The 24797-nt window shown below is 52.0% G+C and overlaps 1 protein-coding gene across 1 annotated transcript; it reads right to left on the bottom strand.

Moving 5' to 3' along the window:
• Positions 1 to 9433: 9433 nt before the first annotated feature.
• LOC133353770 (zinc finger protein ZIC 1-like) lies at positions 9434 to 24460 on the bottom strand. Its single transcript, XM_061570145.1, has 3 exons — positions 22032 to 24460; positions 13384 to 13547; positions 9434 to 10935 (listed from the first exon to the last, which is right to left on the bottom strand). Exons 1-3 carry the CDS (start codon positions 23164 to 23166, stop codon positions 10621 to 10623), a joined length of 1614 nt encoding a protein of 537 aa, XP_061426129.1. The 5' UTR covers positions 23167 to 24460; the 3' UTR covers positions 9434 to 10620.
• Positions 24461 to 24797: the final 337 nt, after the last annotated feature.

The following is a 24797-nucleotide window of genomic DNA, read 5'->3' on the forward strand; positions in this document are numbered from 1 at the left end:
TGCATCTCGTAATGACAAATAAAGGACTCAAGTCGTGTAGGCAGTTTGAGCAGCTTTGGATGATAAGACGTATCATGATCCTACCCGTACCCGAGCATGGAGTGCAGCATTCGCTTGTTCAGCTCTTCTGCGCGTTCGTCCTCGCTGCTGCGCTTGGACACGGACACGACATCAGAACGATCCGCTCTGGGCGAGTCGCGGCGTTTGTGTGCGCGGTGGGACGGAGTAGACAATAAATGAATTAATTCATTACGATTTTGACTTCGGTGTATTCGGGACCCCGTGGTTCCCTGCCATGATGTTCATATATCGCAAGTAAAAATACGCGTCGGTGGTGGTGTGCGTGTAAATGAGTGTGCACCAGTAAACCGGGAGTTGAATTCACCCGCTTTTTATCGGCTTTACCGTCACACTCCGCGGGTGGCGAATTACTCGGTCCACTAACAAAAGCGATCGTGGCATTTGCAAAGCGTTCGGCGCGGCACGGCGTACGCGAAAGCCTAGGCCCGACCCTCACCCGATCCGAATAAAACCCAATCGATCTCCATATGTTCATATAATATTTCCGCAACATTGCTTGCGGATGTTTCTCGTTACGCGCCCCGGCTGGACTACAGCCCTTCCAGAACATTAGCAGGCTTATAGAGGCAGTAAGTCACAACTGTCTGTGTAACCACGTGTGCGCGCGTGTGTTGACCCCGCTATAGTGTAGCGGTTAGTGTGGGGAGCGGTGGCGTAGCGGTTAGCGCGCTGCAGCTACGAACCTGGCGACCCGGGTTCGATTCTCGCCCAATACCGGTGACGATTCTCTGAACCTGCCCTGGGCCTCCCCTAGGTCGACTCAGCCTCAAATGGGTACCGTGGTGCGGTGCGTAAACATCGCCACTGGGGAGACAAAGGCGGCCGGGCGTGGTGTTGGCCACCGACCTCCTACGGGGGATCTTTGTCTATATACAGTCCCTGGAATCGATATGATCAATTACATCATCATCATCAGGCCTCCTTCCCACGCCGCTGCCGCCTCCTCGCAAATGCAAGAATCCACGCATTCATCGTTCCGTCTCCACGCACGACGAACGCTCGTTTCACTCCCGTTGCCCGCGACTCGGTGGTTAGTCTCGACCGATTCCCCCCCCCCGGGGAAGTCATGATCCTTCCCCACAATTAGTCCCGAACGCGGTGTCCCCACGCACAAAGCCCCTCGCTTGAACGTTTTTTGTTTGCTTTCTTAACGCGGTGAGATGATGTCCGTTGTAAAGTTTGCGCCGTGCGTTCTCTGAACCCGCGCGTTCGTCCGTTTCGTTGCAGCGCGCTCGCTCGCTCGCTCGTTCGCTCTGCCCGCCTAATTGTAAGATTCTGCAGCTTCTTGCAGCCAATTCCCACTATACCTGCTGATTAATCTAGCACGAGGCGCTCGAGAAACATTCACAGGGAACACAGCGGCGGGCTCTGCACGCCGTACGTATCTTGACGAATACACGAAAAAATACACGTATATATATGGATTTATTTAGCGATTTTTCTCATTTACCAACGTGATGATACAACTCTAAGTGTTTGCATCATCAGCGAACTGTGCGTTCACGCGCTTGCGGAGCTGTGTGCGCGCGCGGCCTATTAAGTGGTATTATCTACGCTCTGCTTTGGGGGTAACACCCTTCTCCCTGCTGTCCCCCTGTCTAAATCAGTGTTCGCTTCGCAGTCATCAGTCGCCTGCCGACTCCAAGCTACGTCGGTGTGCGCACCACGGCGTGTACACGCGCCCGTCGGACGGAGATGGAGCGATGGAGTGAGAGGTGGTGGGCGGATTTGGGAAGCGATCATCCAGCAGTGGATTGATCATGGGTGATGATTAATGATGGTGACGATGCTGGACGCGACGATATGTACAATTAAACGCGCAATTAAATCGCAAATTATTAAAAGCCCGTTGTCAATGCACTGCTGGATGGAGGCTTTCCCACGGACGCGCCGATTGCAAACGGATCTTGCGTGGACGTCTTGACGAGGGCCCGTCGACCGAAACGTCAAACGTTTCAACTCAAAGCATTGAGATACGTGCTTGCTGAATGAACACTCCAATGCAAATCTTCCTGGCGTCGCCGCGTTCTGCAATCCCTCTGCTGTAGGAAGAAGGGTCTTTGCCCGAAACGTCGCCTGTTATATTTCGAGATCTGTTAACCTGACGATTTCTGGATGTGACCCCCAGCGAAACATCGTCAATGTTGTTAATTGGTTTTTTACCCTTCTATCTGGCAACAAAACTGACACCTTTTTACAAGGAGTCATGTTTGCATAGACCGCAATACCTGCAGTCATAATACAAACAAAAGACATAACTCTAATAATGTGCACTGTCCTTGAAGTTGATTGGTCCACACCCGAGACAGCTTTCCTTAGAGCCTAGTCTCACATGGGTTGGACTCTAAGGAAAGCTGTCTCGGGTGTGGACCAATCAACTTCAAGGACAGTGCACATTATCAGAGTTATGACTTTTGTTTGTATTATGACTGCAGGTATTGCGGTCTATGCAACCATGACTCCTTGTAAAAAGGTGTCAGTTTTGTTGCCAGATAGAAGGGTAAAAAACCAATTATCATATTTTACTGGCAAATGAGGTTCCCATAGTGTAGATGCTTGCCCCGAGCTCTCATACTCTGATGGTGCATTGTCTTTGAGTTGTGCGCCTTTTGGCGTCATCTGGTCCAACCCATGTGAGACTAGGCTCTAAGGAAAGCTGTCTCGGGTGTGGACCAATCAACTTCAAGGACAGTGCACATTATCAGAGTTATGTCTTTTGTTTGTATTATGACTGCAGGTATTGCGGTCTATACAAACATGACTCCTTGTAAAAAGGTGTCAGTTTTGTTGCCAGAGAGAAGGGTAAAAAAACAATTATCATATTTTTACTGGCAAATGAGGTTCCCATGGTGTAAATATCGTCAATGTTGTTGACAATACTCTCACTAAAAAGCACGACACGGGTGGCGCTGCTGAAGAAACGATACATTGGGCAGATAATTAATTATCTGTGTCGGGTGGTGCAGCGTTTACGACACGCGTGTAGATATTTTTTTTAACACGGCGGCCTAACCTCTAAATAAATAAATGTACCAAATCATCGTGTTGGTGCAGCGTATGTTGACGAATGCTTCGAGGAGGGGGTGGTTGTTGTTGTGGTTGCCGCTGCTGTCTGTTGCCCATGCAAACTGCAGCCAACACGGTGTCATCGCTGGCGCCATTCGTCGAATGTTGGAGAGGTCACGTTGACGACGCCGACTCCTGTTCCTCCACTTCTCCCGGTGGATGCACGAGCCCCCCCCCCCCGCTTCTATCTCCCCTCTCTTCCTCTCTCATCATCATCATCAGCACGGCACGCGATGTCGCCACTCAATGGCGCTGTTTCCACACGGCGCACCCAAAGCCCCATTATCTAATCACTCCGTACTTGCTCCCGTGACCTTGAACTCCGTTTGTTTACTCGCTGTGAGAGACTCTCTCTCTCTCACCCCGCATCTCTCTCTCACGCACACGTAAAATGTGTTTATCGCCATCACACACACACACACATGCTGTCTCTATCACACACAATGTGTCTCTCCATCACACACACACACAGTCTCTATTACACACACACAATCTCTACCACACACACACACTCTGTATCACACACACAGTGTGTCTCACCATCACACACACAGTTTCTATTACACACACACAATCTCTACCACACACACACAGTCTGTATCACACACACACCGTCTTTATTACACACACACAGTCTCTACCACACACACACAGTGTGTCTCACCATCACACACACACAGTCTCTATCACACACACACAGTCTCTACCACACACACTGTGTCTCACTATCACACACACACACACACATTGTATCTCACTATCACACACACAGTCACTACCACACACTGTCTCTCACCATCACACACACACATAGTCTGTACCACACACACAGTGTGTCTCTCTATCACATACACACAGTCTGTATCACACACAGTGTGTCTCACCATCACACACACACAGTCACTACCACACAGTGTGTCTCACTATCACACACACACACAGTCACTACCACACACTGTCTCTCACCATCACACACACACACAGTGTGTACCACACACAGTGTGCCACTCCATCACACACACACAGTGTGTCTCTCTATCACATACACACACTCCGTGTCTTCGTCGGTATCACACATACAATCTCTCTCGATATCACACAAAGACAAATATCCCCCGTACAGCGTTCACAGCCTGTTGGGGCAAGTGCTGTTAGCGAGCACCCAATTGAATGCGTCACGGCACACGAGTGGGTGGGTGGCCTGCATCACGCCCGACCGCCTTTGTCTCCCGAAAGGGCGATTGCTCACATTCCGAGAGTCAACCCAGGACCGGTTCACATTGGAATCATCAAAATCGTCAACCGGTGTTGGTTGGGCCGTGAGCGTGCAGCGGGAATCGAATCCTGCCCGCCGGGTTTGTCGGGGCAGCGCGCTCACCGCTGCACCACCGCTCCCCTCCCCACCCAACTCCCCACCACCACGCATGCAAATCCACCCACAGTTGCAATACGCTCTCTGCTCGTGGTTAACGCCTGATTCCGTTCATCTCGGGGGGTGTTTCTCATCAATTCCGAGACGCAGCACAGACACACACACAGACAGAGAGAGCGGGGAAGAATGCCCGTTGAGGCATTGAACGGCGCGTGTCCACCTCTCAACCGAGGGGTCGCTCCGAACCGTCGTACCATCGGTGCTGGTAGCTTTGTCAACTCGAGTCTCGGGTAATCGCCTTCCCCCTCGCGCTTAGCGCCTCTCCCCTCTCTCTCTCTCCCCACCACGGCGATGATAAAACGCCTGGAGGCGACTCCGCGAACATTGCGTTCCGTTGCGACTGCTCTCAAATTCATAGACACACGCGCAGAGATAGAGGCGCAGCCCTGCAATGGCTTCATGATGCCACTGCTCGCGGAGATCTAGATGAGACCCTCCTTCCCTCCACACACACACACACTAGCGGGTATATGGCCTACTCTTCCACGTGGGAGTACCCACAGTTTACCCCATCTCACGCGGCCTGCCGATAGACTAACTGATACAAACGTGCATGTTCTTCCAGAACAGAAGTCCCATTACTCACGTAGCGGTTCGGATTCTTTAAATTCTGTTCTGGGCTTCGTCACATCCGCTGCCCCGCACATAGAGACCCACAGACTCGCACAGAGACGCGTAGACTCACCCATAGACTCACATACAGACCCATAGACTCACACACAAACCCATAGACTCACAAACAGACCCATCATAGACTCACATACAAATCCATAGACTCACACACAGACCCATAAACTCACATACAGACCCATCATAAACTCACATACAGACCCATCATAGACTCGCATACAAACACTTACAATATCACACAGAGACCCGTTGACTCACAGCGAGAGAGACACACACAAACATTAACGTACGTATGTTAAACTTCTTTCGCACCGCACGTAGCATACGCAGAGACCCCCATAGACTTATACTGATCGGGGCGTTGGGGTACTTCCTCCACGAGCTCTTGAGAGCGAAGGGAGGCCCCCCCCCCCTACGCTAGCAGTGGAGAGAGCAAGGTACCTACGAGGTCTCCACGTTGCTATCAAAAGCGACGACTTTGTGTGTGTGTGGTTACAGAAATGTAAAAAAATAACTGTATATTTAATAGGTTGCGTTTGAGTGATGACCTTTCTCCGCATTGTGTTTTCATTTTGAAGGCCGCAACGGTGTTATTGACGATTGTGTTGAGTTATTTTATTTGAAAAATATATAACTGTGTATATGTGTGTAGCATTGCGTCGGTGCTGTGTGTGTGTGTGTGTGCTCACGCTGCCGTAAGCTAACGATCAATTTATAAATATCGCATGGGGAGGCTATACATAACATCGGACCCAAACGCCAGCTGTAATCCCCGCGTATAATGCCTTTGTTTTATTAATAGCATTACGACTGTACTACGATGATGAGTGGGGTTATTATTTTTGTATTATACTGTACCTGTGTCTGTGTCTCTGTGTAGTGGTTAGGGGGTGGAAGGATTTCGGGAGGTCTGGGTAGGGTGAAAATCTTCACGATTCGCGCGTGTTAAAACATATCGCGTGTAGCATATAACGTGGGTAACACCCACAGTATATATGTGGACTGCAGTGTGTGTACTAATGAGTACGTGCGTGTTGATGTGCGTGTGTGTATGTGTGTGTAAGGGAGCTCGCTAACTTGTCCCAAAAGTCGGTGGAGGCTATGCGGGTAATCTTTATGTGTGTGCCTACGTGTACATAAGATGTACCCCGGGGCATATGTATACACATTGAAGGGGACACAACGCATTATTCATCAACAGCGTAAATATGATGATGTATTCCACAATCTCCGTGTGTATAACTCATGCAAAAATGCACATTATTGCTAAGCACAAGATATGTGCATATAACAGTGCGTAAAAACACAACATTTTCACAATACAGCATACACACACACACACGCCATATACACAACATATCAGATACAGTACCCACAATGTATACAGCACAACACTTGCACTACGTGTAAATAGCACAGCACATTACAGACACTGCGTATGTAGAACAGCACATACGCACAGCCCATATAGAAAGCTGAGCATATACACAAAGACAAATGTTCCCGAATAGCCTTTAACAGAATGTCGGGGGCAAGTGCTGTTAGCAAGCACCTATCAAGTCCGGCACGGCACACCAAGGGTGGCCAACACCACACACGGCCGCCTTTGTCTCCCCAGTGCTGATATTTTATACATATCACGCCAGGTTACTCGTTTAAGACTGAGTCTACCTTGCGGATGACCATGACTCTTTCAAATAATCGCCAGTGACATGGGTCGTGAAACAGACACATGTACACAGCATAGCATACATCTACCCTATGTACAGAAAACAGCATCAGTATTTGCACACAACATGTACAAAGCAGAAATCATTCATAGTGTTTACACAACACATAATGGCATATACACACAGCATGCACACAGCACAGCATATACACACACAGCATGCACACAGCACTGCACACGTACCATCGGTGATATTGTTGCAATGAAACGGCTACGTGTACATCTAACACGGTCAGCATCGTACATACACACACACACACACCACGTCCACACGCACGCGCGATTTTGTAGTGAGCTGTTGAACGCGACGGCCAGCTATTGTAGAACAGTTCTCTGTACCCCGTTCTGTATTCGTACACAAATTAAACAAATTTAACATTTACTCCAACTGCGAAATGGCGTGTTTTGTTTGACGCGACAAACCTCAAGAACGGGTCGTGTCGGGTGGTGGCGGGTTTCACGACACATTTTTATCTCGGAGATCGCATTGTGGTCCATGAAACCTATTCGTTTTTGTTGGACACGATTTGATCAAGTGGCATTATTTGATCAGGCGAGGTCACTCTGGACCGGCTTCGGCCGTCTGGGTCTCATCAGTAGAACCAGACCCTTTAAAGAAACGCCGCCGGATGAACACGGGTTGTTGGTGAGAGCACTCCATATACACCGCGGGGAGCCACCGGTTCAATGCAATAACGCAATGAATGGCGTGCAAGCGCACCCTCAACCTCGTTTTACGTGTGCTGGAAGAGCACGAGGGGGTGGGTGGCCAGCACCACGGCCGGCCGCCTTTGTCTCCCCCAGTGGCGATGTTTACACGCGGCACAAGGGTACTCATTTGAGGCCGAGTCGACCTAGGAGAGGCCCGGAACCGATTCAGATAACATTGGCCGTGAGCGGGAATGGAACTCGGCTCGCAGGGTTCGGGGCGCAGCGCGTTAACCTTTTGCACTAACCCCCCCCCCCCCCCCCCACCATAAGCACATATATTTGTATTGTAGAATAGAACATATATGGTGTATAGGTAACCCATTGCAGCCTGACACTCCCCACAACTCAACACCAACAAATCTCGTAAAGACAAAGGCGGCGAGCGGGCGGGGGGGGGGGGAGGGGTTGGCGAAATAACGCGATCATGTCACGGGTGATGCATAGGGCCCTTAAGGTTTTGAGTGCGGGACAAGTGAATTAAAAATTACGGGTGAATAGGGTAATGCCGATGTCAACGCTAACCAAATCCCAGATGCATTCTCAACCCACAACCTCCCCCCCCCTTCCAATCCGCCCCCCCGCTCCGTGCAACGCACCGCTGCGGTGTCGCATGAACGGGATTGATACGAACCGGTCGATGTACTCGGCCAAGACCATTCGCCACTCGCAACTCGCGTTTATGATTTAAAAAAAAGAACAACGGATAAATTTTCGGAAATAATTAATGCCACAAGGTAATTGACTGGCTAAAGACGGCAGGCAATTTAAGCGACTGCAATATGGAATTGCTTGGAGGTACAATGTACTTAGCAGGGCGATTAATCATAGCTAGACCCCCCCCCCACCCCCCCACTTGGCTTCTCAAGGCAACTCAACGCAACCCATTCCGTTTCCCTCCTCCTCCGGCTCGCCCGCCCTCCTCCCCCCCTCAATACATTACAGCGGTAATTAATGTGCTGCCTCCTGTAAATGCTTCCGAATTAAGCGGCGATACGAGCGGTACATAGTTAACGTAATTGTAAACACGTGTTTCCGTGCGCGAGGTGGCGGTCGTTTGTTGATTCATTTTTCCAGCCCTCCTCCTCTCTCTGTCTCGCGTGAACGGCCGAGGCCGTGGGATTGAAAATTTGGTCGGTGCGCGTTCACGTGGCCCCCCCCCCAGGTCTGGAGGAGGAAGGGGGGGGGGACACTGCCAACACAAGTATTATAAATGTTGTTGTTGTTTGTTTGCAATCGTCAGCGTTGTGTTTATATAGCAGGGAGGAGGAGGGAGAGAAGCGTGATTGTACACGGGAAACAATGAGCAAAGCGAATGCAAACTGTAAACCAGCTTCCAGGACGGTGCGTTTGATAGTACGATGTTTATTGACATGTAGACTAAAGACTACCAATTACAATGCACCTCTTTTTGTGATGAAGACAATTAATACTGCACACGTCGTTCAAGACCCCCCCCCCCCCCGACACACACACCGCCCTTAAAAACATATAAATATTGACTGACCTATTGTGATGACTAATACCAGCTAATAAGTTACATTCCAATAAATAGGATAACCGTGTAATGTATTTTTTTCTTCACATTTAAAAGTTATTCACGAACAATGACGCCTACGATAATGTCCGCTATTCCATGACAATCACTATGCCTATATATATATAAAAATGTTACCAGACAATGAAAGGAGATAATTTTTTTCCAACATCTAAATATATACATTACAATATACTCTGACATGTGGTACTGAGAATGACTTTGGCACGATGTAAATTTGTTTGTGTTGTGTTTTTTTTTTGTTTCCTTTAACATTACAGTTATATAGTTATCTTTTACAAAACAAGGAACAATAAAATGTCAAGATCCATTCCTGGGGGAAAAGTATACCCATCCGCCCCCCACCCACCCACCCACCCACCCCACCGCCCCCCCCCAAAAAAGCACATCAAATATTCACATCCGCACGTGAAAATAATATTAATAATTATTATAGCAACATGAACATCAACAGCAACATCAACAATCGACAGCGACACACAACAGCGACATTAACGACGTTTGAAATCAAACTCTGCACCCTCTAAACGTCAAATTAAACCATCTCCGCCCCCCACCCCCCAACCCAAATAAAAAGAAAACAATCCTTAGTACGACAAACAAATAGTGTCACTGCAATAGTATATAGGGCGTTATGCCCATCGCGGACAATTTACAGCACAGTTATGTACACTCGAAAAAATAAATACTCCAGTCAATTAAATTAATACGTTCCAGTGTTCCGTGTGAAGGGAGAGAGGTGGTGAGGGTGTTGGGGGTGGTGGTGAAAATTCGGGGGCAGGGAGGGGGGGCTCATGAAGTTGAGCGGATGAGTTTGGAGAGAGGGGGGGGGGGGTATGATGGGTTGGCAGAGATGAATTTCTTCGTTTAATCACCGCCACTGTGCCACCATCCTTGCCCACAACCCCATTGCGCACCGCATCACTGCCCGACGGCGTGCTTGCCCCCCTCCCCGTTTTCTCCTCCTACCGCGTCTCTCTCTCTCTCTCCCCAATATCTCTCTCTCACTTGGCTCGTAAAATGAAAAATCATAATAGTAATCGCAACAACTGCGGCGAAGGACTCATTGCAAACGTAATCAGGCAGGAGGCAGCCTTAGTAGCGGTAATTGCAGTGCGCCGGGCATGTTTGCAAATGATCATTACGTGCGCGTTCCCAGTCCAATTCCCAGAGCCCTTGTTAAAGCAAATATCGGGGGTAGGGAAGGAGAAACGGGGGGGGATGGCGGAGGAGCGTGATGGGGGGGGGGGTGATGGTTATGAAGGAGAGAAAAGAAAGCCGGAGCGAAGCGGAACAGGGGAACAGCGGGTTGGTGCCTCGGGGCCAACCCCACGGCAAGCGATGCCGGGTGCCCGCGAGCCTCCGCGTCTCCCTCGCTCTCTCTCCCGTTGGGCGGCGGCGTCGGCGGCGTCGGGATCAGACGTACCACTCGCTAAAGTTGGCCGAAAAGAAGGGGGTGGCGGGACAAGGGGGTACGCCCGTGTGGGAGCCAGGGACCTGGGTGGGCTGCGACGACTGGTGGGAGGGGGGCGGCCCCCCTCCTCCACCACCTCCTCCTCCCCCCACGACTGCCCCTGGAGGTTGCTGCTGCTGCTGCTGCTGCACCCCGGCGTTTGCGGCGGCGGCCCCTTCGCCGCCGGCGGGGGAGACGAGGGAGGGCGGCGTGGATGACTCGTAGCCCGAGCTGGTGGCTGGGGAAGGTTGCGAGCCCTGCGGGGTTGATTCGTGAACCTGGAAAGAAAGAGCGAGGACCATATTCGTTGTTATTTTAATGCTCGTTGTCATCATTTGGCGTATTGCAGTTTGGTGAATGCTGATGATGCAATTTGAGTCTCGAGGCTGTATTCTTGAAGAGGGGGCATTGCCCGAAACGTCGCCTATATATGGTTACACACACCACGAGGCACTCATTTGACGGCTGAGTCGACCTAGGGGAGGCCCAGGGCTGGTTCAAATAATCGTCAATGGTTGTCGGTGGACGTGAGATGGATTCGAACTTGGGTGGCCGGGTTAGTAGCGCAGCGTGCAAACAACTACACTACCGCTCCCCCATCACCCCCACACACACACACACTTGGGAGTATTTGACTATGTACAAAATCTAAATTAGTACTCATTTAAGGTTGAGTACCTGGTGTAGTGTGTGAACCTCATCACTACAGGGGAGACAAAGGCGGCCGAGTGTTGGTTGCTGACCCCCCCCACCCAACCTCCGCCGTGTGCCGTGTCGGCCTTCATAGGTTCTCGCAAACAACACTTGCCCCCAAAATCCCGTGCGGACTATACGGGGGGCCTTTGTCTGTGCACCTACATATATGTGTGTACACGTGGAGCGGTGGGCGCAGTGGCTAAATCACTGCGACTTGGAACCCGCGCCCGACCTGATTTCCGTTCACGGCCAATGGCACAACGTTAGTGGCGCGTGGATATCAGAAGCGGTGCCGAGGCCTCCCTCCCCTAGGTCGACTCCGCCCTAAACAAAAAACGAGCGGAGACATCGGGGGTTGTAATGTTTGAAACCGGCCGCACCCACCCACGAACCCTCGTGCAGGCCTCTGTGACGGCCTCAATAGGCGCTCGCAAACTAGCGCGCCCTTGCCCCCGCAGGCTACACGGGGGATCTTTGTGCGTGCGCGTGCGTGCGTGCGCGTGCGTGCGCGTGCGTGCTGCACCGCAGTGGAAGAAGACTCAGAGCGGCAACACGCGAATCTCTTTTCATTGCAAAATGGCCACGCTGCTGAGCTGCGCGATCAGCAACAGCAGCAACTTTTAGGGTGTCGGGGGTGGAGGAGGAGGGAGGAGGAGGGGGCAGGAGGGGGGGAGGTGCCCCCCCCCCATACCCCCCGCCACCACCCCTCAACCCCCACCACCACTCTCCTTCACTCCAATCCCAATCACCCGTCCCCTCCATCTTCCCCAGCCTCACCGACTGTTCCCCGCGTCTCAGACCTCCCCCACCCTTCCCCTCGCTTCCTCGCCTGCCCCCCTCGCTCTCGTGCGTGTGAGTACACGTGTGTGTGGGCACGTGTGTACACATGTGTGTACGCATGTATGTGTGTGTGTGTAGCGGTTAGCGCGCTGCGCTACGAACCCGGCGACACGGGTTCGATTCCCGCTCACGGCCAACACCAGTGACGATTATTTGAACCGGTCCTGGGCCTCCCCTAGGTCGACTCAGCCTCAAATGAGTACCTGGTGCGGTGTTTAAACATCACCACTGGGGAGACAAAGGCGGTCGGGCGTGGTGCTGGCCACCCACCCCCTCGTGTACCGTTCCGGCCTTCATAGGTGCTACTCGCTAACGGCACTTGCCCCAACAGTCTGTTAAGGCTATACGGTGGATCTTTATCTTTGTCCACAACGTGTGTATCCGCGTGGTTGTGTGTTCGTGTACCGCGGCATTGTTCGACCGGAAAGCCAATGTCGGCTACACGGGGGATATTTGTCTTTGTGTTCGCGTGTGTGTACACGTGAATTGCGCGGGGAGTTGGGGGTCTTTGTGTACACGCGTGTGTTTGTGTGTGTACAGACGTCTGCGTTTACACGACACTATACACGTGGCGTGGGTGTTCGTGAGTGTGTACGCGTGTTATGTATCCGTGTGTGTGGTGACACGTATGTACACACACCAGTGGCGATTATCTGAACCGGTCCTGGGCCTACCCTAGGTCGACTCAGTCTTAAAATAGTACCTAGGGAGATCAAGACGGCTGGGCGTGGTGCTGATCACCCACCCACTCGTGTACCGTGCCGGCCTTCATAGGTGCTCGCTGACAGGACTTGCCCCCCCTCCCCCAAAGGTTTGTTAAAGGCTATACGGGGGGTCTTTATCTTTGTGCTTGCACACCGCGCCAGGCACGCGTTAAAGGCTGAGTGGACCTCAGGGCCGGTTCAGTTGCGTACGTGTGTGTACGGACACGTGTGTGTACGTGTGCATACACGTGTGTACGCTCGTACGCACACACGTGTGTATATGTCTGTACACACGTGTGTGCGTACACACATACGCACGTGTGCGCGTGCGTACGTGTGTGTGTACACACGTGTGTGTACACGTGTATATGTGTGTGCGTACACGCGTGTGCGTGCGTACACACACATGTACACGTGTGTGCGTGCGTGTACACGTGTGTGTGTGTGTGTGTGCGTGCGAGCGAGTGCGCGCGTGCGTAAATTAACCTTGAGGTGCTTGCGCAGAGAGCTGGGGTGCGTGTACGACTTGTCGCACACTTTGCAGAAGTAGGGCTTGTCCGACGTGTGCACGTGCATGTGCTTCTTGCGGTCGCTGCTGTTGGCGAAGCGGCGGTCGCAGCCCTCGAACTCGCACTTGAACGGCTTCTCGCCTGCGTCGGTGGGGAAGGGGGGGGTTGAGGTGCAACACTCGAGTTACGCACCAGATGAAGGTTCTCCCGTGTAGCCTCAACAGACCATCGGGAGTGGGGGGCAAGTGCTGGGAGTAGCAGGAACCATTGAAGCCCCGCAAAGACACAAAGACTACACATACAAAGACTCCAGTCGGATAGCCTTCAGACTGTTGGGGCAAGTGCTGTTAGCGAGCGCCTTTGAATGCCCGAACGGCACACGAGGGGGTGGGGTGGCCGGCACCAGGCTCGGTCGTCTTGATATCCCTCGCGGCGATGTTTACACGTCGCACCAGGTACTCATTTGAGGCCGAGTCGACCTAAGGGAGGCCCAGCATCGGTTCAGATGATCGCCGCTGGTGTTGGCCGTGAGCGGGAATCGAAATCGAACAAGCCGAGGCTCGTGGCATGCATAGGGCGCTAACCACAACACCACAGCTTGCCACACACATGCATATACACACATATATAAACAGTATACACATTCATAGACACGCACACGCACATATACAGGACAATACAACTAATTACGGACGGGCAAGTGCTCTGAACGAGCGCCTTTGCCTTCCAAGTTCCGTTTGCTGGTGGTGGCCGTGGGTTTGACTCGAACTCGGACCACCGAAATCTGTTGCAGCTGTGCCCCCCCCCCAAGCTCTCACACTCACCACGACACTGCCGCTCGCGACAATCTGCACAAAGGTCGCCCTTCATCGCTTCACGAGTGCGACTGTGAAGGTGGCACGGCGCACGATGGTGCACGTGTAGCCAGCAACCGCACCAGCTATACCCACTTCAGGCTGAGTCGACATAGGGGAGGCCCAGCACCGGTTCTAGTCGATCGAGCGCCAGTTACGCGGCCGCTCGTGTCAACGTGGTTCAGGTATTCGCCACTGATGTTTACTGTGAGCGGGAATCGAACTCGAGTTTTCTGGGTTCGTGGCAAAGTGCGCTCATCACGAACAACTACCCCCCCTCTCCGCGTTACACACACACACGTATATATATACTCGTACACATATATCCCGATGAGCACACGTATAGTACTGTACTGTACACGAAGACGTACATACATGAGTCTTACTCACATGTAGACACATACAAAAATAATAAATCCGCTAACATAGGTGCGCACGACGTGCATACGCAAATCACAGCGTCTCTTATTTCAACTCGCACATACATGCATGCATGCGCACATGTATACCTACATACAAAATAGAAACATCACCCCGTAAAGACTTTAAAACTGTTGCTGAAAGTGCTGGGAGCGAGCACTTATATAACAAAGAAAGAACACCCCCGGATAGCCTTAGCGTACTGTTGGGGCAAGTGCTGTTAGCGAGCGCCTATGAAGGCCGGCACGGCACACGAGGGGGTGGGTGGCCTGCACCACGCCCGTCACACGCACGTATACACGGACACAAGTGTTCAAGCACCGATTCTATTTTTCGATTTAAGAAACGTGTAGGGGATGATGATTAAGTTCGATCTCTATTTTTTGTTAATTCTTCAAAGTTCGCTAAAATAACGTTCAGAAACTTGTATTTCAATCTAAATAAATAGACACAAATGGCATGATTGACAGATACGTCTGAGCGAAACCAATCACGCACAAAGACTAATCTCCCTCCGTATAGCCTTAGCAGGCTATTGGGGCAAGAGCTGTTATTAGCGAGCACCTATGAAGGCCGGCACTGTGGCACACGAGTTACCAGCACTATGCCCGGCCGCCTTTGTCTCCCTAATGGCGATGTTTACTACACACGCGCAATTGGGGCTGATTCGACGCACACACACACTAGTTAATAATATTATAAATATAAATTATGTCGCCTTTCCGACCCAAGATCAAAGCCTCCCCCCCCCCCTCTCAATCGTGATGGCTATTGCCACTCATCAGCAAACCCCGTGTACACATTGCTGTGTCGATGAGCGGTATTCTGTGCACCGCTCCCGGGTAGGCCGGGAAAGAGTCGAAAGAAGCAGTTTGAGTGGGGAGTTCACAACGTGTCAGTACTTAGTCCGACTTGGCGTTCTCTCTCTCTCTCCTACGGGAAGGGTCAATAATGCGTCTTCATCCATGGCACCTGGAGTCTGTCCCCGTGACCTCTTACCGTGACGTCCTCAAACTGAACCTCAAGCTAAACTATATATTTGTATCTTTTTTTCCTTCATATTTTATCAGGTAATGCCCCACTGAGCTGTATAGCTCTCTTCTTTAGAAACCACCTGGCCACAAACGATAGCTCAACGAAGTGGCTTATCACGTGGAAAACGCGATGTATAGCAGCCAAAACCTCTGAACGCGTGATGTTTGATTTCATATACGGAGGTTAAACCCGGAGGACCCGGAGAACATTTAACGCCACCACTGCGAGAGACACGCAAATATACAGCAGGCATCGTGAGGGTCGGGATGGAACCCACGACCTCCTGTACACCAGGCGAGGTAGTTAACATATCCTAGCCACCGCGATGGTGATGAGAGAGACACGCAAAGTCCAAATATACAGCAGGCATCGCCAGGGTCGGGATCGAACCCACGACCTCTTGTGTACCAGGCGAGGTAGTTAACATCTCCTAGCCACCGTGATGGTGATGAGAGACACACGCAAAGTCCAAATATACAGCAGGCATCGCCAGGGTCGGGATAGAACCCATGATCTCCTGTATACCAGGCGAGGTAGTTAACATCTCCTAGCCACCACGATGGTGATGAGAGAGACACGCAAAGTCTAAATATACAGCAGGGTTCCGGGTCGGATGGAACCCACGATCTCCTGTATACAAGGCGAGGTAGTTAACATCTCCAAACCGTTTTGGCGTGACCCCATCCCGTCACGAGCGCCGTGGTGACGTCACCGCCACTTAGTGGCGAACGGCATGGCGTTGTTTGTTGTTGTTGTTGTTTACGCACTGCGTACGTTGTCTTTGTGTATTGATGCTCCAGCTAGTCGGCTCAGGTTAAACGTGGGTGTATTGGCGTGTCTCTATTATCGATGCTCGCATACAGCACTTGCCCCAACAGTCCGTTCAAAGGCGATGCGTGGGTGTCTTTTTTCTCTGTGCGCATGCATGTGCGTCTGCGTGTGCCCACGTGTGTGTGTGTGTGCATGTATGTACGCAATGATGTATGCGTTGGGACGTGTGTACGTTGTGTGCGTTTGTGTGTTTATCGGTCAGTATGCATTGTTTTTTTTCTTTAACGTCACTCAGTGTGTGTGAGTGTGATTGCAACTATTGTATGTATATCTCTGTCTTTGTGTGCGTGTATAGGTTTGTGAATGTGCGTGTGTGTGCATGGTATCTTCTACACGGCTGTGTGTGTGTGGGTGCGTGTATCGGTGCGAGTGTCTGAGAATGCGTGTGTTTGTGTACGTGTGCTCGCGAATCGGTGGACATGCGTACATCAGCGGACATGCGTGTGCGAGAGTGGAGGGAGTTTGTGGTCTGGCGCTACGCTGCGCTACGAACCCGCTGAACCGAGTTCGATTCCCGCTCACGGCCACCAAACCAGCGATTATCTGAACCGGTCCTGGGCCTCCTCTAGGTCGATTCAGCCTCAAATGAGTACCTGGTTCGCTGTGTAAACAATCGCCACTGGGGAGACAAAGGCGGCCGGGCGTGGTGCTGGCCACCCACCCCGTTGTGTGCTGTGCTGGCATTCATAGGTGCTCGCTAACAGCACTTGCCCCTACAGTCTGTTAAGGCTACACGGGGGATTCCCGCTCACGGCCACCGATACCAGTGACGATTTTCTGTACCGGTTCTGGGCCGAGGTCGACTCTGGCTCGTTGACCAGCGTGGTGAAAGATGGTTAAACAAACCCCCGTGTGTATGTGTGTATGTATGTATATGTGTGGAACGATAGTGTAGCGGTTAGCGCTACGCTTGCGCTACGAACCCGGCGACCAGAGTTCGATTCCAGCTCACGGCCAACACCGGTGACGGATATCTAAACCGGTCCTGGGCCTCCCCTAGGTCGACTTAGCCTCAAATGAGTACCTGGTGCGCTGTGTAAACATGGTCACTGGGGAGACAAAGGATGGTCGGGCGTGGTGCTGGCCACCCACCCCCTCGTGTGCCGTGCCGGCCTTCATAGGTCCTCGCTATAACAGCACTTGCCCCAAAAGTATGTTCGAGCTATACGGGTGATCTTTGTCTTTGGAGGCGGACAGTTTCTAACACATCCCCTAACAAAGTTTAAGCCTACTGTATGTATATAAATATAATTTGACATAAGCTGTTACTGCTATATAATACAACGATTCGGTGCGCGGTAACGTCTCTTAGCTGTGAAACATTTGCGCTCATTAAAAAACTGTTGCGGTTGAAAAACGTTAATTGAGTTTTTCCCTTTCGATTACCGTAGCCCCCCTTAATTGGATCTCATTTATCGGAGCGTCTGCACAACAAGACACGGAACGGCCATTTCAGTCCCCCATCTCGCCAACTTTAAGCAAGCTCGCTCGCCATGTGTTTTTTTTTATCATGCGCACACACACTTACGGAGGATAGGATAATGTGATTATTAATAAAACGAATAATCTATGCGCTGCGATGGTGTAACGTGCAACGTGTAAACATCGTCACTAGGGGAGACAAAGGCGGCCGGGCGTGGTGCTGGCCACCCGCCCTGCCTTCATCGCTGCTACTCGCTTACATCACTTGCCCGAAACGTTTGTTGATGCTATACGGGTCCACGTGCGCTATCAATTAATTATCGAACGGGTAATTATTATTCAGATAATAATGATAATCAATTCTCATTTCAAATGTTGTAAAATACAAGCCACACAAGGCAGGCCGTCATGGCATTATTATTAGTGTATTGACATTCAAAAGCACAAGCATCGGCCGGGGCGATAAAGGAGCTACTCACGAGCAGTCAAACTGCAGACTTCAAAGTTGGCTGTCTCGACCAACGCGATATCTAACGCAGCCCTTGAGAATGCGTTGTTACGGTCTAAAATTAAATAACATAATTACTCGTTTCATGGTTACCGTTTATAATTAGACCAAGGTGTTAGGTTAATATACGTATGCGCATTTCGCATGTATTTGCATGTACAGAGTAGTAGTAGTATGTTGTGAATTATGTACGCAGTGCATATGCGTAATTATTATATTGCCCTTATATATTGCGTTTGTTTATAATTTGTCGAAATTATACGATGTTACATTAGCAATAGTTGTGAAATTATCATGGATTAATATTCTTCAAATATCCGCTATATACTAAATACACGGAATTCACGGTCCAAAAATACAAGCGATTTAATTGCGTCAATAAATAATATAACGCCTATTTTTTTTCTTTCAGAGTGCAAACTTAATACACAATTACGCAAAATATATATCTGTATTTCGTACGATTAATTAGCATTTTTTTAAAATATCTAAATAAACTTAAAATACAACACGGTCCTAATTACGAAAACAAATAATTCCAAAAATAAATATTACCACTTCGATAATATATACATATATATATTAGAGCATGCTGCAATTTCATCACTACATTTTCGCTAAATAATGCCCCCCCACCCCGACCTCCAAAACAAAACAATTGTCATTCACAAATAGGGGGGGGGGGCTCGCGCTTACAGAGTCCACTCACGGATGCCCTGTCCCCCACAGCGGACCAGCCCGCCCCTTGCCACCACCTCGTTAGTCCAAAGATAAAGACATCAGCTACCCCCAATTACGGCTGCCTACGAGTGCACGTCTTGAGATGCAGCCCTGCGCTGCGTTGCGTTAGCGCCAGGGGTTAGCGGAACACGAACCCCGATTGAGCCAGCCTAGTGCCCTTCACATCCACACCCCCCCGCCCCCGTTATCGTCTCGCTTCCGCGCTCACTCGCTACGTGCCTATTCTGAGTTGAACACCAGTCCCAGCTCTTCCCCCCCCCCCACAACACCTCCACCCTGAACCCACCCAGTCATCCCTCAATAACAAGTCGCTACCCCCCTCGACTTGCGCACGGTGACTAGGGTTCGTTGTCGACACGAGGCACGCCTTGTACTTCGAGAGGGTCGCCATTGTGGCTTTGACGGAGCTGATAAAAAGGACGCAAACCCTGCAACGGTTCGCGTGTGTTGTCCACGACTTCTCACATCCCAACACACCCCCGCCCTACTTCCTCCGCTTCTCTACCCTTCTCCCACCCAAACCAATGCGCACAACAACCTATCGGCAGCATCTGCTTTCCATTTCGACGCCGTAAATTCATCCAGAACGGCAACTCGCGGCACGCTTCGTGAGCGTGCCGCGCGATACCAGCCACTCGTATCCCCGCCTCCTCTACAAGCATGCAACAACCATCTGCTACACGCAGGCACGCAACTCAGCCGAGATCCCTTCTCTAACTCATCCCCCCCCCCTCCTCGACACACACACACACAAACTCCCCTCCTCTCACGCCTCTTTGAGTGTCCGTCACCCGGGACCCCAACTCGAACCGTGGCCCACGGCCCAGAGGAACGCAAAAGGCATCCCGACCCCATCACCGCGTCGGTTCGGGCCCACGTTATTGTTGTTGTTCTTGTTGTTGTTGTTGGAAGTTCTCGCAAACGACTCGCTGATTTACGTCCCGCGGTCAGTTTGTAGGCAATGCGCGCGAGCAGCCGATTTTCTTTCTTCAACAACAACAACAAAAATAGAGATTTATCGGCGGCGGTGACGAATAACCCGAAGTGACACATTGAGGGCTGGTGCAGCAGCAGCGGCTCACACTCGACCACGCGTGCCCACGTCGCCACGTTGTGTACACTCGTGCTTGTGTCTCTCTCTCTCTGTGTATATACACACAGAGAGAGAGACACACACAGACACATACACAGGTGCTACTCGCCAACAGCACTTGGCCCAACAGTCTGTTACACGCGCGATCTCCGTATTTGCATTATAATCGGGGGGTGTGCTACACATTCGCGCCGCGCTGTGTACACAACTAGGGAGCGGGGGGGGGGGGTCTAGGCTATAGGCTAGCAGTAGAGAGTGTGGCGGTGGTGCCTGCTGACCGTGGGTGGATCGTGAAGCGCAAGATTGTGCCAATGGGACGAGCTCAAATCGACGACGACTTCACCGCGCAAATATTGCCGGGGCAGCAGTAGCATTAGACGATGACGCCGCCGCCACCGATAGAGCCGTAAACGCGCGTTTTCAGATTGTTTGTAAACAAGAACACAGCAATACAACCCCAACCACCACCACGGCCGTAGGCTTTCTCCCACCCCCACAAACAACAAAAAGTTTGACAGCGCACTAGCTGCAAGCAAAGCGCATAAGGAAATTAAAATAATTGTACGAAAAAAATGTTTTTGTTTCTGCTCGATGATAACAGGACGGCGAACGTAACAGCGAAGAGCATTCCAATAATTATAATTCAAATAATAATAAATGTTGTAATTTTAAGCCAACAAAATAATGTTTGTCTCAAACGTGAAAACGTCATTTCTATGTCTGTACAGCACTACGTATGTATTATGTGTGGTTTGTCTACTTGTGTATGTTATGTATATGAGTACGAATGTGCATGTTTACATTATTTTTTTGTGTATCTGTGTGTACGTACGTATGATTGTGTGCATTTATGTACGTATGTTTGTGTGTATGTATGTGCGTGCTAGTGTTTGTGCCTGTTTGCGTATGCCTGTGTATGTAATGTGTGTGTGTGTGTAATGTGTGTACGTGTGTATGTTAACACATTGACTTAAAAGCTGTGCGCACATCGCCCATTCCGCTTGTACTCGCTAAGTACTTTTGCACATTTCTCGTGAGCACGTGTACACACACACACACCCGTAAATACACAGACGTGAGCGCACGTACACACGCGTGCACACACGCACATCTCGTAAACAATCGCGCACATGTAGAGACACACAAGTTGCAACTGCGAGAAAACACATTATACATTGCACGCACGCCCACACACTTGTAAACAAACACACACACATGTAAATGTACGTACACACTGGTAAAGACACACACAAACACATGCGTTCTCACGCTTAAAAACACGCACACATAGGCGTGTGTTAACACTCAAAACACGGCTCGCACACATTCACACTCAAACGCACGCATGCTTACACACACGTACGCATAAACGTGTCCACACACGTGTGCACACACTCACACCTAAATACACACACGTGTGCACACACACACTCGCGTGTACACACACGATTTAAAAAACACAGGTGTACACACACTCACGCGTGCGTACACGTTTAAAAACACACGTGTACACACACACACGTGTACACACACACACACGTGTACACACACGTGTACACACACGTGTACACACGTGTACACACACACACGTGTACACACACACACTCGTGCACACACATCTGTACACACACACATGTACACACACACGTGCACACACACACACACGTGTACACACACACACACACGTGTACACACACTCTCGCAAGCGGAGTGCCGTTTACCTGTGTGCGTCCTCTTGTGGATCTTGAGGTTTTCGGAGCGAGCGAACACCTTGCCGCAGGCGGGGAAGGGGCACGGGAAGGGCTTCTCGCCCGTGTGCACCCTGATGTGGTTCACCAGCTTGTACTTGGCCTTGAAGGGCTTCCCCTCGCGGGGACACTCGTCCCAGTGGCACACGTGGTTGGCCTGCTCGGGCCCACCCACGTGCTCCACGCTCAGGTGCGTCACCAGCTCGTGCATGGTGCTGAACACGCGGTTGCAGGGCTGCTTCTTCACCAGCTCCGGCTCTATCCACTTGCACACGAGCTCCTGCTTTAGCTGTGGGCGCAGGTAGCGGAAGAAGGCGCCCGCTCCGGCCGCCGGGTGATGATGATGGTGGTGATGATGCGCGGCCATATTCACGTAGCCGTGCAGCGGCGCCCCAGCCGCAGCCGCGTAGGGGTCTCCTCGTCCGCCGGACACTTGTCCGAAGCGATCGGCCCGTCCGTAGGAGTCATTGGCGAGGCCGAGGCGCAGTTGCCCGCCGAGCAAGTGCGCGTTCGAGGAGTGGTGGTGCGCGTGGTGGTGCGGGTGGTGGTGCGGGTGGTGGTGGTGGTGCGGGTGGTGGTGCGGGTGGTGGGGATGCTGAGCCGCGCTCGCTTGCTCGTGCAGTCCCGGGAAGAGGAGGTGTCCGGCTGCGGCCGCGGCGGCGTCCAGAGCCTGCTGCCCGGAGAAGCTGCCCGTGGGGGCGAAGACGCCGTGCTGAGCGGGACCGCCCGCCGCAGCCGCCGCGGCAGCCGCGTCTCCAAAGCCGCAGTTGCGGAAGAGAAAGTCGGAGCGATTGGCGGCCGAGGCGCCGAAGCCCGCAGCGGCAGCCGCCGCGGCCGCTCCGTACGAGCCCACAGGCGCCGGGTGCGCGTGGGGTCCGTGAGCGCCGATGGCCGCGGAGTAGCCGGCCGACGCTTGCGACACGAACGCCGACGGCTGCCCGGCGCCGAGCTCCGAGCCCAGCTTGAGCGCCGCGGTGTCTCCGTAGCCGTCCATCGCCGCCGAGTCGCGCTCGCACGACTCGCCGGACGCAGCTGCGTAATGGCGCACGGACGCCGGCCCGAAGCCCAGACCCAAGGACGGGTACTGGGGCGCCGCCTCGAGAAGCATCGCGTGCGGTGGCGCTCGATCGGCGCCGCTCGGGAGAAGCCCGAGTGAGTGCGGGTGCTGGCGTGTGCGCTGCGTCGTGGGTGGGTGTGTGTGTGCTGTGGCGAGAGAGCAGCGTGAGTGTGTGTGTGTGCTGGCGTGTGAGCGCGTGTGAGTGTCTGCAGCGTTCGCGTGCGTGTGGTGCGTAAGGGGCGGGCGGCGGGGGGGGGTGTCTCTTATGGTCGTGCGGTTCGTTCGCTGGCTGTCGATGCTGGCTGGCTGCGTGTCGTGCGCCGCGCACTCGATATATATCTTCTGTTTGAACCTTCCGTCGATGCGAACAGACGGGAGAGGAGAGTGGAGGGAGAGAGAGAGGACGGGAGGTGGGTGGAGAGGGGGGGGAGATACGAGAGCTGTCGCTTTGAGGCTATCCGCTACCTTCGGAGCGGTGCGAGAAGGAAGAGAGACCGCGGCGTCTCGCAGTCACTTTAAGTCGACGCTTCGGTAAGTTCCCTCTCGCGGCTTCTTCATCAACTACGCCGACTTTACACCGCCGCGGTGTTGTTCTCGCGATCTCTCTAACGCTTCACCCTCTCCCCTCCCCCCCCACCAGCACCTTCTTTATATCTCTAAATAATAATAAGAATACAACTTCTGTCGTTACGGAGACGCGCAAACGTCCGTTGAGCGCGTTCGCAAACAAAAACAACAACTACGAATGAAGATCGATTCTAAAAAAATATATATAATAACTTGAGAATAGTAAACAACAATAACGACGACGATGATTTGCTATGAATTCGCGACGAGAGCGCGGAGGAGATGGTGAGAAAGACGCGGAGGAGAGACGAGAGAACGGGACAACGGAAATAAAGAAGGCAGCCTCCGTTCGCAGAATAGTTTTTGTTGTTGTTGCAACAAACCGAATAACAGTAAGTAAACAAAAATTAAAAATAATATATTCCTATTGCCTATCTAATAATGGCCCTCCCCCCCTCTCCCCGTTTTTTGTCGATGGGTTAACCGAGTCCGACGCTCGCCCCGTTAAGTGCGGGCGGAGTGAAGAAGCCGCCGCCGAGAAGTATCTGCGATGGATGGGATGGCGAGAGAGCGCTGAGCCTCGTGCAGAGAGAGAGCGAACGAACGAGAGAGAGAGAGCGAGCGCGCACACTGCACGAGAGAGTAAGAAGAAGAAGAGGCAGAGAGCGTAGAAAGAGTAGCGGGAGAGGAGAAGCGGGGGAAGATGCGAGCCGTGGTTTGCTCGACGGCTAGGGGATGATCGCCTTTGACGCTTCCAACAGATAAATGCGCGCGACAGATAGGCGCCTCCCGCTGATGTATGCCACTTCAAAGCGGTTTCCGCCGCGACACGTGACTCGCTCCCCGCTCTCCCATTGGCGCACTTCGTCCAAAAAACGTGGCGAGAGAGAGGGGGGGGGGGCGCGAGAGGGAGAGAGAGAGAGAAAAAAAACGAGGACGCGGAGGAGTGGAGGGGGGGGTGGAGAGAAAGAGGAGGGAGGAGGGAGCGAGCGAGCGGGTGATGGGGGGAGTTGGATGGAGAGGCGAGGCAGGGTGAGGAGGGAGTGAGGCAGGCTTGGGCTGGGTGCCTGCGAAAGTGGGCGTTGGGGTTTGTGGAGCTTTTTTTGTGTTTTTTT

This window comes from Lethenteron reissneri, chromosome 45 (assembly GCF_015708825.2).
Source record: "Lethenteron reissneri isolate LAM-NWPU_2019-01 chromosome 45, ASM1570882v1, whole genome shotgun sequence".
In the NCBI taxonomy this organism is placed as follows: Eukaryota; Metazoa; Chordata; class Hyperoartia; order Petromyzontiformes; family Petromyzontidae; genus Lethenteron; species Lethenteron reissneri.